The sequence below is a fragment of the Stegostoma tigrinum genome, chromosome 39, assembly GCF_030684315.1.
Source record: "Stegostoma tigrinum isolate sSteTig4 chromosome 39, sSteTig4.hap1, whole genome shotgun sequence".
Taxonomy (NCBI): domain Eukaryota; kingdom Metazoa; phylum Chordata; class Chondrichthyes; order Orectolobiformes; family Stegostomatidae; genus Stegostoma; species Stegostoma tigrinum.
Genome location: NC_081392.1, coordinates 7777978 through 7792016, shown reverse-complemented (window position 1 = coordinate 7792016; position 14039 = coordinate 7777978). Strand labels below are relative to the sequence as shown.

General features: G+C 42.8%; 1 protein-coding gene across 2 annotated transcripts in view; it reads left to right on the top strand.

Annotated features, from left to right (window-relative positions):
• The window catches only part of LOC125447767 (cyclin-dependent kinase-like 1), a 78188-nt gene extending 69604 nt beyond the window's left edge, over nucleotides 1-8584 (top strand). Inside the window, exon 9 of one of the 2 annotated variants that reach the window (XM_048522462.2) lies at nucleotides 5908-8584. In XM_048522462.2, the coding sequence (XP_048378419.2) occupies nucleotides 5908-6009 (102 nt within the window). In that variant the 3' untranslated portion in view covers nucleotides 6010-8584. The remainder of the gene's footprint in view (nucleotides 1-5907) is intronic. The other variant, XM_048522461.2, reaches the window with a different exon arrangement.
• Nucleotides 8585-14039: the final 5455 nt, after the last annotated feature.

Sequence of the window (14039 nt, the reverse complement as noted above, 5' to 3'; positions counted from 1 at the left end):
AAAAAACTCAATGAGGGTTGTGTGACACGACCTGCCCTTGACCAATCCATCTTAAATTAAATAACATTCTGCTTTTCTATTTTTGCTATTAAAGTAAATAGTCTGAGTTTCCCACATTTTAACTCAAACTTAAACTTAAATTTTCTTTATTCACTCAAACTATCTGAATGCTTTTACAGAATCTTTGTGCTCTTCATAGAACTTACTTGTCAATCTGTCTTTGGATCATCAGCACATTTGGCTACAGCTCCCTACATCCATTTATCTAAGACATGAACATTAGTAGTAAATAGTTCAGCCCCTAGCAATGATTCCATCGGCATCTGCAAAATGAACACTCAGTAATGTATTTCAAGTCAAGGAGACACATTTTTAAGGTGAGAGGAGAAAGATTTTAAAAAGACAATGGGCATTTTGTTTTTACACAAAGGGTAGTTTGCATGTGAAATGAACTTCCTAAGGAAGTGGTGGAGGTGGGTACAATTACAATGCGTTTAAAAGACATTTGGAGAAGTATATGAATGGGAAAGGTTTGAAGGGCTATGGGCCAGAAGCAGGCAGGTTAGACTAGTTTAGTTTGGGATTATGGTTGGGCCAAAGGGTCCATTTTCATGCTGAATGACAATTATATTGTTGAGTATTGTCTGTGTCCCTCCAAATCCATATTGAAGCCGCAGAAGTGAAGGTTGTCTACTCGGGATTCCTGGCTTCTCCTGTTTAGCAAAGGCAGTTCTTGCCATGCTAGCTCAAAACTTAATTAACTTAATTGAGACATATAAAATAATCAGAGGGTTAGATAGGGTGGATAGGGAGAGCTTTTTTCCTAGGATGGTGACAGCGAGCACGAGGGGGCATAGCTTGAAATTGAGGGGTGAAAGATATAGGACAGATATCAGAGGTAGTTTCTTTACTCAGAGAGTAGTAAGGGAATGGAAGGCTTTGCCTGCAATGGTAGTAGATTCGACAACTTTAGGTACATTTAAGTCGTCATTGGATAAGCATATGGACGTACATGGAATAGTGTAGGTTAGATGGGCTTCAGATCGGTATGACAGGTCGGCACAACATCGAGGGCCGAAGCGCCTGTACTGTGCTGTAATGTTCTATGTTCTATATGTTCTATGTAAAACCTGCCATTAGGCAGAGGGGGGTTGTCACAATGAAGATTTTATTAACATCCTACATTTCTAGTTTCTTGATCCAAAGGATATCTGCTCATGGATCCTGCTCAGAAAGATTACAGTAACCTTTTACATTGCATTATGTCAAATGCCTTTTGGAAATCAACATATTACATCCATTGATACTGTTTTAGTATCCATTTTGTAACATCCTCAAATAACACCCAAAAGCCCTCAATCTTTGAGGACATTACTTGCATGGTGGGCAATGGGGACCCTGTGGCATTTGACAAGGTGCCACACCAAAGGCTGCTATGTAAGATAAAGTTGCACAGTATTACTGGGAATGTGTTGGCATGGATAGAGGGTTGGTTGACCAGCAGAAAGCAAACAGTAGGGGTAAATAGGTGTTTTTCTGGTTGGTGACCAATGGCTAGTGGTGTGCTTCAGGGATCAGTGTTGGGACTGCAGTTGTTTACAATTTACATAGATGTATGGCGGCATGGTGACTCAGTGGTTAGCACTGCAGCCTCACAGCGCCAGGGACCCAGATTCGATTCTTGCCTCGGGTGACTGTCTGCGTGGCTTTCCTCCAGGTGCTCCAGTTTCTTCCCACAGTCCAAAGATGTGCAGGTTGGGTAGATTGGCCATGCTGGATTGCCCGTAGTGTTCAGGAGTGTGTGGGTTATGGGGGATGGGTCTGGGTGGGATGCTTCAAGGGACGGTGTGGACTTGTTGGGCCGAAGGGCCTGTTTCCACACTTAGGAAATCTCATGTCATCATTAGATTTATTTATTTGTCAAACGTACTAAGTAAAGGAATGCATGAGAACAGCAAAAAGTGCACAAAGTCACCATTTGCTGGGGTCCACTTGGTTATAAAAACCAAAATTAAAAGATTTAACAAAACCAAAAGGCAAGCAAAAAAAAGCAAAGTCCAGATCTCAGGTCCCAAGTCCCATCTCCACAGTGGCGCTTCAATCGCTCGGCCACCATTGCTGCCTCACTGACCCGTGCTCGCCACTGACCACTGCTGCCTCACTGGTCTGCTCTTGCCGCTGACATCGTTCCATCCCACGTACAATCCACCGTTGCTACATACACAGCCCACACATTCAGCTCCCAGCATGTAGTTCCTGATCATGATAAATGTGTCAAACTCTACTTCCCTTCCACAAAACCACGCTGCCCTTTTAATTATACTGTGTATCATATTATTTCCTAAACGTCCTGTTACTCTTTACTTAAAACTGAAAGCCAGTATATTTCCAACAACAGATGTTAGGCTAACTAAGTAATCTACTTTCACTAATGCTGTTTGAGGGATCTGCATCAAGTCAGGATAACGTGCTTTCAGATCTCTCTGAATTGGAGAGATTGCAACACAGGTCACTTAGCCTGAGTACTCTTTGACTCTTCTATCCCAGGAGTAGTCCTAATTTTATAATGAGCTTATCAGTAGCTGCTACTTCTTTGGCCCAAAGTTTGACTTTCAAAAAGCAAGGTGAGAAGAATCAGAATTTGCATAGAGATTGTATGTGAAGACAAGATATTGAGCCCTTCACTGCAAGAAAATGCCTGTTCACATATTTCTCTCTTTACACATTGCCTGTTTGATTCCTAAATTGTGGCACAGACTCTCCTTTAACTGCTAACTTGAAGCAGATAGCACAGCTTTAAAATAGTACTTTTTTAAAAAACAAAAGCTTTCTGCTCCCTGAACTAAATCTTTTTATTTAATCTTGTCTTTACGTCATTCCAGGTTCAGTGGCTAACACTCTTGCCTCTTGAGTCACAAAGTTGTGATATGGGTTGAAGTGCTACTCCAGGAATTGATCAAAAATGTCAAGTCTGACTGCAGCAAAGTAGGAGTGTTGCACTGTTGTAGGCATTGTCTTTCAAATGAAATGTTAAACTGACACCTCATCTGCCCTTTTAAATGGGCAGAAAAGATTCCATGGCCCTACTTCAAAGAAGAATCATGCTTGACAAATCTATTGGAATTTTTTGAGGATGCAAATAATAGAGTTGCTAAGGGGAAGCCAATGAATGTCATTTATTTGCACTTTCATAAGACTTTCAATAAGGTCCCACGTAAGAGCATACATGGGGCAGCACGGTGGCTCAGTGGTTAACACTGCTAGCTCACAAACCCAGAGACTTGGGTTTGAATCCAGCATTGGGCAACTGTCTCTGTGGAGTTTGCACATTCCCCAAGTGTCTCTGTGGGTTTCCACTGGGTGCTTCAAAATTTGTTTTCCCCCACCATCCAAAGATGTGCAGGCTAGGTGGATAGGCTATACTAAATTATCCATAGTATCTAGGGAAATGCAGGTTAGGTGGACTAGCCATGGTAAATACAAGGTTATGGTCAATAGGGTAGGGGCTGGGTTTGGATGGGATGGTCTTTGGAAGATTGGCGAAGACTTGATGAGACGATCAGCCTCTTTCCGTGCTAGAGGTTCAATGATTCTGTGAAGAGGTTAGTATGCAAAGTTAATGCACTTGAGACTGAAGATAGGATACTGACACCAATACAGAGAACTGGTTGGCAGGCAGGAAAGAGTGGCAGCCAATGGCTAGTGGGGTACCACAGTTCAGTTCTTAGACCCCAACTTCTACAGTATATATAATGTCTAATTTTGTAGACAACAAAAGATGCGTGTGAGGAAGAAGCAGAGATACCTTAGTGCGATTTGGACAAATTGACTGAGTGGGCAAATACAAAGCTATGGAGGAAGTAAAACAAAGGTTTACCGGACTGATTCCTGGGATAACAGGACTGATATACGAAGAGGAACTAAATCAGAACTATATTCCCTTGAATTTAAAAGAATGAACAAAGATCTCATTGAAACGCATACAATTCTAATAGAACTAGACAGGCTCAATACAAGAGGAGCGTTTCCAATGATCAGGGAGTCCAGAACCAAGGAGTCATAGTCTGAGAATATACAGTAGGCAATTTAGGACTGAGGAGGAAAAAATTTCTTCACCCAGAGAGTGGTGAGCCACAGAAAGCAGTTGAGATCAAAACAGTGAACATTTCAAGGAATTAGCTATAGTCCTTAGGGCCACTCGAAGGGGATGGGGAGAAAGTGGGAACAGAGTTCTGAGTTAGGTGAATAAGCCGTGATCAGTTTGAATGGAGGAGCAGACTCAAAAGGCTGAACAGCCTACTCCTGTAGCTATTTTCTATGTTTCTTAGAACAAGGGATTTATCCTCTGTATTCTGACTAAAATTTACCACACAATCATCATGGATCATTATCATTGCTGTTTGTGGGAGCTTGCTGCAGTTAATTGTAAGCATATTTCCTACATTACAACGGTGAATACACTTCAGAAGTAACTTAACAGCCATCGAGGGCTTTGAGACATCTGCTAGTTGTTTCAGGGCAAAGGGCTATTCAAATGCAAGCCTTTATTTGTTTCTCCTAGAGTCAATCACAGGGAATGATCTGTCTTTATATAATGTTCATTCTTTCATAATTTCTCCATGCCTTTATCAAATCGTTCCTTAATCTTTGTTCCAACTAAAAAAAACCTATAATTTGTCTCTTTTCCTGAAATTCATCATCCTAATGCATCTATGTGCCCCCCATATTGCCTTGACACAAGTCCCAAACTGCACACAGTAATTCAACTGTGGTCTTGAAGCGTTTCTATAGATTCACCATTAAATCCTCTGTCCCCATGAATTCACAACTCACAAATTTGTTTCTCTGCGGAACAAAATAAGTAGCAACAAAATTCACCATCTGCAGACAAACACTGTAATTTTAACGGGCTCTACACTTGCAAATTTCATCATTTGAAGGTTCTTAGAAACAACTCACACAGAGAGGAGTGACTATATATTACTTGCCATTGAAACCCTCTGGAAGTTTTGGCATTGGGCTTCTCCAATCTTGTATTCAAATTACATGAGGAAGGACACATGGCCTTGGTTTAATGTCAAGTCTGGCTAACAGCAGCTCAAAGTGCAGCACTTTCTCAGGTCTGACGGATTTGCTAGATTGTGTGCCAAAGTGCTCACTAAATGCACAAGGTGCTGTGGCTACTGAGTCACAATGAACAAGGAACCATTCCTGGGGTGTACTAAGTTAGTCTACTTCAGCTGAAACAATGGAAGGTGGATCTTGGTGCATTTGAGATCAGAAATGAGCTAATATTTCTGCTTTTTTGTCATAATTTGCTAGAAAAATAGGACATTGCAGGAGGCTAGACTGCAGTACACCACAAAACCAAGGCTCAATTCTATTCCTTAGGCTCTAGTGAGTTTTTTGGGGATAATATTTTACTTCTCAGGAGTCCTTTTGTCAGTCTCTATCTCATTTAATCAGTTGAGCAGTCAATTAGTAACAATACCTGCTGCATTTGCATTGATATATAGGGGACTTAGACTCACACAGAGGCAGTTACTTAACTCCTCAATATCTTCAAGTAACTGTCAGTACTTCATTAAAGTTAACAGCACAGCACACAAGGAAAACTTTAATTTCCTTAGTAACATAGGATTTACATGTGCACAAGATATTTGACAAATGTTAGCAACTAATACTTCAAAAGTATATGCATATTTATATCTATTTACCTCTTCTCTAATAAGTTCCCCCCCAATCAGATTTTCCATGGTAAATGGGAGATTTCAGGGGAGAATTTGCCCACTACACCCATGTATTCTGAGTCCTGCTCAACACAATATAGCTGGCTCAATGGGAAGAGGCAGAATTCTGAGTGGGAGATTGTAGCTTCTCATTTGTCATATTTTCCTGCTCTTCCAGCTCCAATACCTGCCTCAACTAACAAGCAGCAACATCTCGCCAGCATCCGAAACCAAGAAGTACCACCGGCACAAGAATGACCATCACTTGCCCAACATCTGACTATATGGCAGCAAAAGCCAGCGAACCCAGCCAAACACCCATATGTACTTCCACAACGTCCCCAGCAAGTGGAACTCCTGACAGAACACTTACAAAGCCACTCTGCATTTAAAAAGGAGATGGCCATTCAATAGATAGGGGTTTTCGGCTGGACAGGGACTTGTATACCTGTGTTCTTAATTTGGCATTATATTTGTGTAGGAGGTCCAACCCCCTTCACGTGAATGGAAGTCCTGTCGAGTAATATGACAGGCCTCTGCTGATATTGCAATGTTTGGTGCAGACTGCCTGGCAAATAATACCACCCCTGTTGGCAAGGCACTTTAAATCAATGAATACCGGAGACATTACAGCCATTTGTACATTATCCTTGTTTGCAAATTATTTTTATTGGCCAGTGAATCCACAGTGGCAGTTTTCTAATTGATTGACAATTAAATATCCACTCAGTGGCATGGCCATTTCAGAAATTAATTCCATAGCGCCACCTACTGGCCAAAACCTACAATTGCAGTGACTTAAGAAGCAAAATTGAACACAAAATGTTGACAGAGCAATTTACATTGGGAAATGTTGGCCGAAAAGTGTGACCAAAAATCAGACAGAAGGAAGTAAGCTTTTATGGGCAAGTGCCTTACATTCTTACATCCTATGTATGATTTTTAGACAACCAAAACAACAGTTGTCTCCAAAAAAGTAATCATTGCACATACTTGTGAGTATTGGTCATGGGGGGGGTCAATTCTCCAAAATACCCCAGGCTCATTCTATCTCTGCTGGGTTTTCAAGGATGACAAGTGGTTCCAATACCCTCACTGCAGGATTTGAACTGAAACCTATTTCTCCAGCCAGAATCTAAATCTGGAGTAAGCTCCTATTACATGGCTGATTTTTCTACAAGTGACAGCTATAACGATTTGAAATATACAGTAGTTATTCATTCTATTCATGTGCACCTTTCTGTCCAGCATTAAATATTATGTCTCATTGAACACTGATGCAATCACTGAGTGAAGCTAACCTAATCCCTAAATGGAGATCTCAAATGGTTAGGAATTAATTCTGAATCCTCAGCAGCTGGAGAAGTGATATTGAAGTGTGGGACAGGTAAGATTCTGATGGCAAATCATTGATCTTTAGGACAGCAAACAAGGATTACATTTCCCTTGCAACTGCTGGCTTTCGAGCACAGTGCTTTGAACAATGATATTCTCTTACTTAGACTGTTCATTTGGAAGCAGAGTGCAATGCTGGCAAATGGCACAATTCCCTAGACCTGCTGCCTAGCAACAGAACAACAAATAGGCAGCCAGATCTAGATGGTCACAAAACAGCAGAAGGTCAGATAAGACCTTTCAATCATGACTTCCCCATTAAAACAAGAGCCTAAACTTAAACTCATCCCCATCATCATTCAGCCATTGAGTGACTCCTGGGCCATTGTCCCAACAAGGCCAAAGGAAACTAAGTGGGACAGAATAGACATTGTTGTTGTTTCTACTGGTTTAGATTATATGTTGTGCTCAAAATGACTGAGGATTGGTCTGGAGCCTGAGCTTTGTTGTAGCTCCTGATTTATTTAATAATGTACTCCACAGAGATTGGAATATCCATACAAAAGAAGCAGCCTTTGTCCAGGGGATAGTTCCACACTTCATTCCTGTTAGTGCAAGTGGGAGGATGGAGCCTCACTCCTCATTCAGTGCGACATTTGATTTGCTAGCCATAAGCATATAGCCTTCTATGTGATCATGCTGTGCATAAATGTATGCCATGTTTCCTACATTACAACACTTTAAATGTATTTATTTGGCTGTTGAGCACCTTAGGGCATTGAGGTTTGAAAAATACTGTATAAATAGTTTATAAAACATCTTATCTTTCAATAATCCTGTTCATTCAGTCTGTCTCTTAATTCAATATTAAGGGGAGTTGTTTACATCATGGGATGTTATAAACAGATGTAAGGAGGTGACAGCATCTCTCAGTAACCTCTAACATTGCACCCTACCAATCGCCAGCATCTTGGTGACCAGAGACATGCCAGTAACTGCAAGTATCTCACATTTCAAAATTATGAAGCAATTAAAGAATCTAATTTTTTAAACTATTTCTCTTTACTTAAGTGTACATTCTGATACTGTGTTAGCTCAGCTTTGCGACCAGCCCACTCTGTTCACTGTTGTTTATTATTATAGTTGTCAAACCTCTAGGATCATCTTGGCACCTCCAGGGATTGGTGGACATTACCATGGCAGATCTGAAAGAAACAGTGTTCAAATTTTTTTTAAACAGTTTATGTTGAACACTTCAGGAAAAATGGCTGTTTGACCAGGTGGAGAAGTTGAATGTGGGAAGTTGTGTGATTTAAATCTCCAGGCACACATCCAACCCGAGTTGGGAGCTCTAACTCCTGTTGTATCGTCCTGGAGACTCGGCATTCAGAATGCAGCAGTTTCTTTGACTTGAGACAAAAACATTAAACCTCACGTTAGTCAAAATGGGATCTCTAGCACAAAAGAATGTGAGGAAGCTTCTGAATTCTGGCTGTGTAGCATCAGGTGTTTGCACGATTCCTAAGCTGAGGGACCAGCCTACCATATTGATTTGAGGGTTGATGGTCTCATAGTCTAAGGCAGACAAATGACATTTGGGGAAAGTTATCCAATCAGACCTGCTCCCTCCGGTCCTGCAGATTTTCTTTCCCTTTTCAGCTGAAGTCTCCATATTCAATTCTGCTTTGCAAGTCACTGCTATAAGACTCCAGGTGTGTAGTCTAGTACTGACTAATAATCCAAGTTGCAGGATGCAACATTTTGGCCGAAGTGAAGCCTGGGTTTGAATGCCAGCAAAGCAGATTAAGAGTTCAATGATGACCACGAGCCAGGAAGAACCCTGGTTTGCTAATGTCTTTTAAGGAAGGAAACTGTTATCCTCACCTGGCCTAGCCTACATGTGACTTCAAACCCACAGCAATTTAGTTGCCTCTCAACTGGCTTCTAGGCAATTGACCTAGCCAGCAATGCCAACGTCCTGTGAATGAATTTTTAAATAAAATCACATCGCAATTCCCTTATTTTCCTCTGGTTTAGCGCTAGAAATGATTAACCTTTCCTACTAATTATTAATGGAATGGTTAAAGTGGCAAAGACATAGCTAATATATCTTAAATAATAAAGCAGAGAGGAGTAGGAGTTCCTAATGAGTCATTAGTATACTCTTCCCAGATAAAGACAAAAGAACATTATCCCTTTCAGTTACAGCAGTTTTTTTGAGATAAGGGCATAACATCTACTTTATTTGACAAGTTTCCTCTCCCACATATACAGCATGATATCATTGATAAACTACATGGATTATTGAAGAATTGTGAGCCATCAACCGAATAGGTTACCGAGGACTGGTGGCTTTGTGGGGCTGGGTCCAATCTATTTTATGAACATATGAATGGCTAGTCCTGAGACCTGGCTGATCTAATCTTGGATGTCCTGTGTCTCAAATTAGTTGAATCTTCTCCCCATTTATCCCTACTCCTGCCCGTCTTGAAGGCAAATACAGTATTGCAAGGCTTGTTTGTCAAAACAGTGGCCCAGTGGTAGTGTCCCACATCTGAGCCTTAAGTCCCATCTGCTAAGGTGGTATGTTATATCTGAATTTTTTAAAAATCTACATACACAAGTCCTAGCCCTCATGGGCACAGGAAGCTTCCATAATATTATATCTGTTTCTTCAAATATTTTATATGCAGGAGTCTCTCAGAATGACAAAGATCATTCGGCCATAAGCCAGAAACATGATGCCCTAATGGTATTGTTGCTAGACTATCAATCCAGATGCTCAGGTAATGTTCTGGGAACCTGGGTTTGAATTCCACCACGGTGGATTGAGTTTAATGATGGCCACGAATCATTGATTTTCAGGAAGAACCCTAGTTTGCTCATGCCCTTTAGGGATGGAAACAGTCATCCTTATCTAGCCAACATGTGACTCCAGACCCAGAGCAATGTGATTGCCTCTCAACTGTCCTTGAAGCAATTGGGATGGGTAGTAAATATTGACCTAGCTAGCAATACCAACATCCTATGAATGATTTTTTTTAAAAGTCACACCCCAATTCCCTTATTTTCCAAGATAACAAGGTGTAGAGCTGGATGACACAGCAGGCCAACCAGCATCAGAGGAACAGGAAAGCTGATGTTTCAGGTCTGGACCCTTCTTCAGAAATGGGAGAGGGGAAGGGGATTCTGAAATAAATAAGGAGGAGGCGGATTTAAGGGGGATAAAGGAGAAGATAGGTGGAGAGGAGATGGGCAAGTCAAGGAGGTGGGGTGGAGCCAGTAAAGGTGAGTGTAGATGGGGAGTTAGGATGGGCGTTGGTTAGTCAAGGGAAGATGGATAGGTCAAAGAAGTGGGGATAGGGGTGGTAGGCAGGGGGTGGAGCAGGGCTGATCAGTGAGGTGAGAGAAGCAGATAAGTGGGAAAAAAGACGGACGGGTCAAGGAGGTGGGGGCGAGCTGGGCTGGTTTGGGGATGAGGTCAGGGGGTGGGGTGATTTTGAAGCTTGTGAAGTTCACATTGAGATCTTTGGGCTACAAGGTTCCCAAGCAAAATATGAGGTGCTGTTCTTGCAACCATCGGGTGGCATTGTTGTGGCAGTGGAGGAGGCCCAGGATGGAGATGTCATCCAAGGAGTGGGAGGGGGAGGTGCAGTCGTTCGTCACAAACTGAGCTAGGTGTTCCACAAAACGGTCTCCAAGCCTCCACTTGGTTTCCCCGATGTAGAGGAGGCCACGTTGGGAACAGTGGATACAATATACCATATTACCAGATGTGCAGATGAACATCTGTTTAATGTGGAAGGTTTTCTTGGGGCCTGGGATGGGGGTGAGGGGGAGATGTAGCGGCAAGTATAGCAATTCCTACAGTTGCAGGGAAAAGTGCCAGGACATAGTGGGGAGTTTGCATTGGAGAAGGGAGTCACAGAGACAGCGGTCCCTCTGGAAGGCAGTTAAGGGTGGGGAGGGAAAAGTGTCCTTGGTAATGAGGTCAGATTGCAGGTGGTGGCAGTGGCAGGGGATGATGCATTGAATCCGGAGGTTGGTGGGGTGGTATGTGAGGATGAGGGGGATTCTGTATTTGTTGTTATTGCGAGAAGAGGATGTGAGGGATGAGTTGCGGGAAACGCGAGTGATGTGGTCGAGGACATTCTCGATCACTGTGGAGGGGAAGCTGCGGTCCTTGGAAAAACAAGGACTTCTGGGATGTCCAGGAGTGTTATGCCTCATCTCGGGAGCAGAGGCGGTGGACACAAAGGAATTGGGAATAGGGGATGGCATTCTTGCAAGAAGGTAGGTGAGACGAGGTGTATTCTAGGTAGCTGTGGGAGTCGGTAGGCTTGAAATAGATATTGGTTTCCAGGAGGTTGCCAGAAATGGAAACCGAGAGGTCCAGGAAGGAGAGAGAGGTATCTGAGATGGTCCATGTGAACCTAAGGTTGGGGTAGAAGGTGTTAGTAAAGTGGATGAACTGTTCCAGCTCCTCATGAGAGCACAAGGTGGCGCCGATACAGTCATCGATATAACAGAAGAGGTGGGGGATGTAGCTGTGGAAGAGAGGCTATTCCACATATCCTACAGAGGCATAGCTTGGGCTCATGTGGGTATCCATGGCCACTCCCTTTGTTTGTAGGAAGTGGGAGGAGTTGAAGAAAACATTGTTAAGGGTGACGGTGAGTTCAGCTAAGAGGATATGGGTACCAGCAGAGGCGGACTGGTCGGGCCTGCGGGAGAGGAAGAAGTGGAGGGCCTTTAGGTCATCTGCATGGGGAATGCAAGTATATCGGGACTGGATGTCCATGGCAGAGATGAAGAAAATCGGAAGTTTTGGAGGAGGTGGAGGGCGTGGTTAGTGTCACGGACGTAGGTGGGGAGTTCCTGGACCAGGGGAGAAAATGGAGTCGAGATAAGTGGAGATAACAGTGTGAAGCTGGATGAACACAGCAGGCCAAGCAGCAGAGGAGCAGGAAAGCTGACGTTTCGGGTTGAGACCCTTCTTCAGAAAAAAATCCACTGACACCCTCTTCCACTTCAAATCCACTGACACCCTCATCCGCTTAAATGCAGATGGCCTAAAGGCCCTCCGCTTCTTCCTGTCCCGCAGGCCCGACCAGTCCCCCTCCATTGACACCCTCATCCACTTAAAACATCCAGCTTCACACCGTGTTATCTCAGATTCTCCAGCGTTGGCAGTTCCGACTATCTTGAGATAAGTCTGATGGGGCAGGAGCAGGCGGAGACAATGGGTTGACAAGGGCAGTTGGGTTTGTGGATTTTGGGAAGGAGATGGAAATGGGCAGTGCAGGGTTGGGGAACAATGAGGTTAGACGCTGTGGGTGTGAGGTCACCTGAGGTGATGAAGTTGTGGATGATCTGGGAGATGATGTTTTGGTGGTCGGGGGTGGGGTCATGGGGGTGGTAGGAGGAGGTGTCAGAGAGCTGGGTCCTGGCCTCTGGTTTAGCGCTAGAAATGATTAACCTTTCCTACTAATTATTAATGGAATGGTTAAGGAATCACCATAATAAGGGTTTAATTAAAGACCGAACAGTCTCAATGTTTGTGTTCTTATTCCATTGGACATTACAGAAAATGCTAATACATCCTTTTGATGACACCACTGAGCAGCAAAGCAATTGCAAGCTTACCAGTGACACCATGAGGTTATTGGATGTTACTGCAATAATTTTAAACAGAAGATCGAAGGTTTGATGGCTGATAATGTATCGAAAGGTAGAGTACTTTCGATGTTGGAAATCTGAAACAAAACTGGGAGAATCCAGGCATCACACAGCAGGTTAACAGTCCAAGTGTCTGTAAATGTGGCAGAAGAAAAGCATTTAGCATTAAAATCAGAGTACGCCCAGTGCCCCTTCCAATGGCTGGTCTCAGAACCATTTTTTGTTTCACTAAAAGTTGTAATGTAAGAAAAGAACAAAGCTCCACTAATTTTATTCAAAGAAAGAATAACACATGTTAGCACCCTGAAGTCGTTTTTTCCCTCCTGGATTTGCAGTTAAAAATGTTTATATTGTAGCTTAGCAGTTGACACACCTATTTTTGATTCTGTGAAGTGTGGGTTTTAAATCAAAGAATTAATCCAATCTGAAGGAATACCACATTCTCAGAAGTGTCATCTTTCAGAAGCAAGCCAAATCAAGGCCCTGTTTGCCCTAGTCATATGATGGAGAGAGATCTCATGCTGTAACTGTTCTCCACAGTGTCCAAGACAATAATTAGCTCTCAACCGCAATTGCTAATTTATCTATTCACGATTACACATTGTTTGTGAGAATTTGTTGTGTGTAAATTAGCTGCATGTGACCGAAATCACAACAGTAAATGTACTTAAATTGTATTTTTGTTGTAAAGAGACTTGGAATATCCTAAAGCTGTGAAAGATGCTGTCTAAATGCAAGTCTTTCTTGATGGTCACTCTGTCATTAAAACCCCAGCACAGCTAAAAATACTCATAAATGGCAAAACTTAAAAGACCACAGACTGCCACATCCTAATACAAAAGTAAATGCTTATAATATCTGAGAGACAGTAACAACTGCAGATACTGGAGTCAGAGATAACACAATGTGGAGCTGGAGGAGAAGGTTGACTTTTCAGGTTGGGACCCTTCTTCAGAAATTGGGGACTGGGGGGCGGGTGGTGGAGAAGGGAGCTCAGAAATAAATAGAGAGACAAGGGGTGGGGCTGGGGACAGTAAGTGGGACGGTGATAGGTGAGTGCAAGTAAGGGAGTGGTGGTGATTGATCAATGAGGTGAGAGGAGCGGATAGGTGGGAGAGAAGATGGAAAGGTTGTGTCAGGTCAACGGGATGGGGCTGAGAGGGAGGCTTGGTCATGGGATGAGGCCGGGGCTGGGGAGAGTTTGAAACTGGTAAAATCTGTCCTGGATAAGGAAGTTACTTGTAAAGACTACTTTTTTTTGGACTATGGACTTAAAAATGGGGAAAAGAACCACTT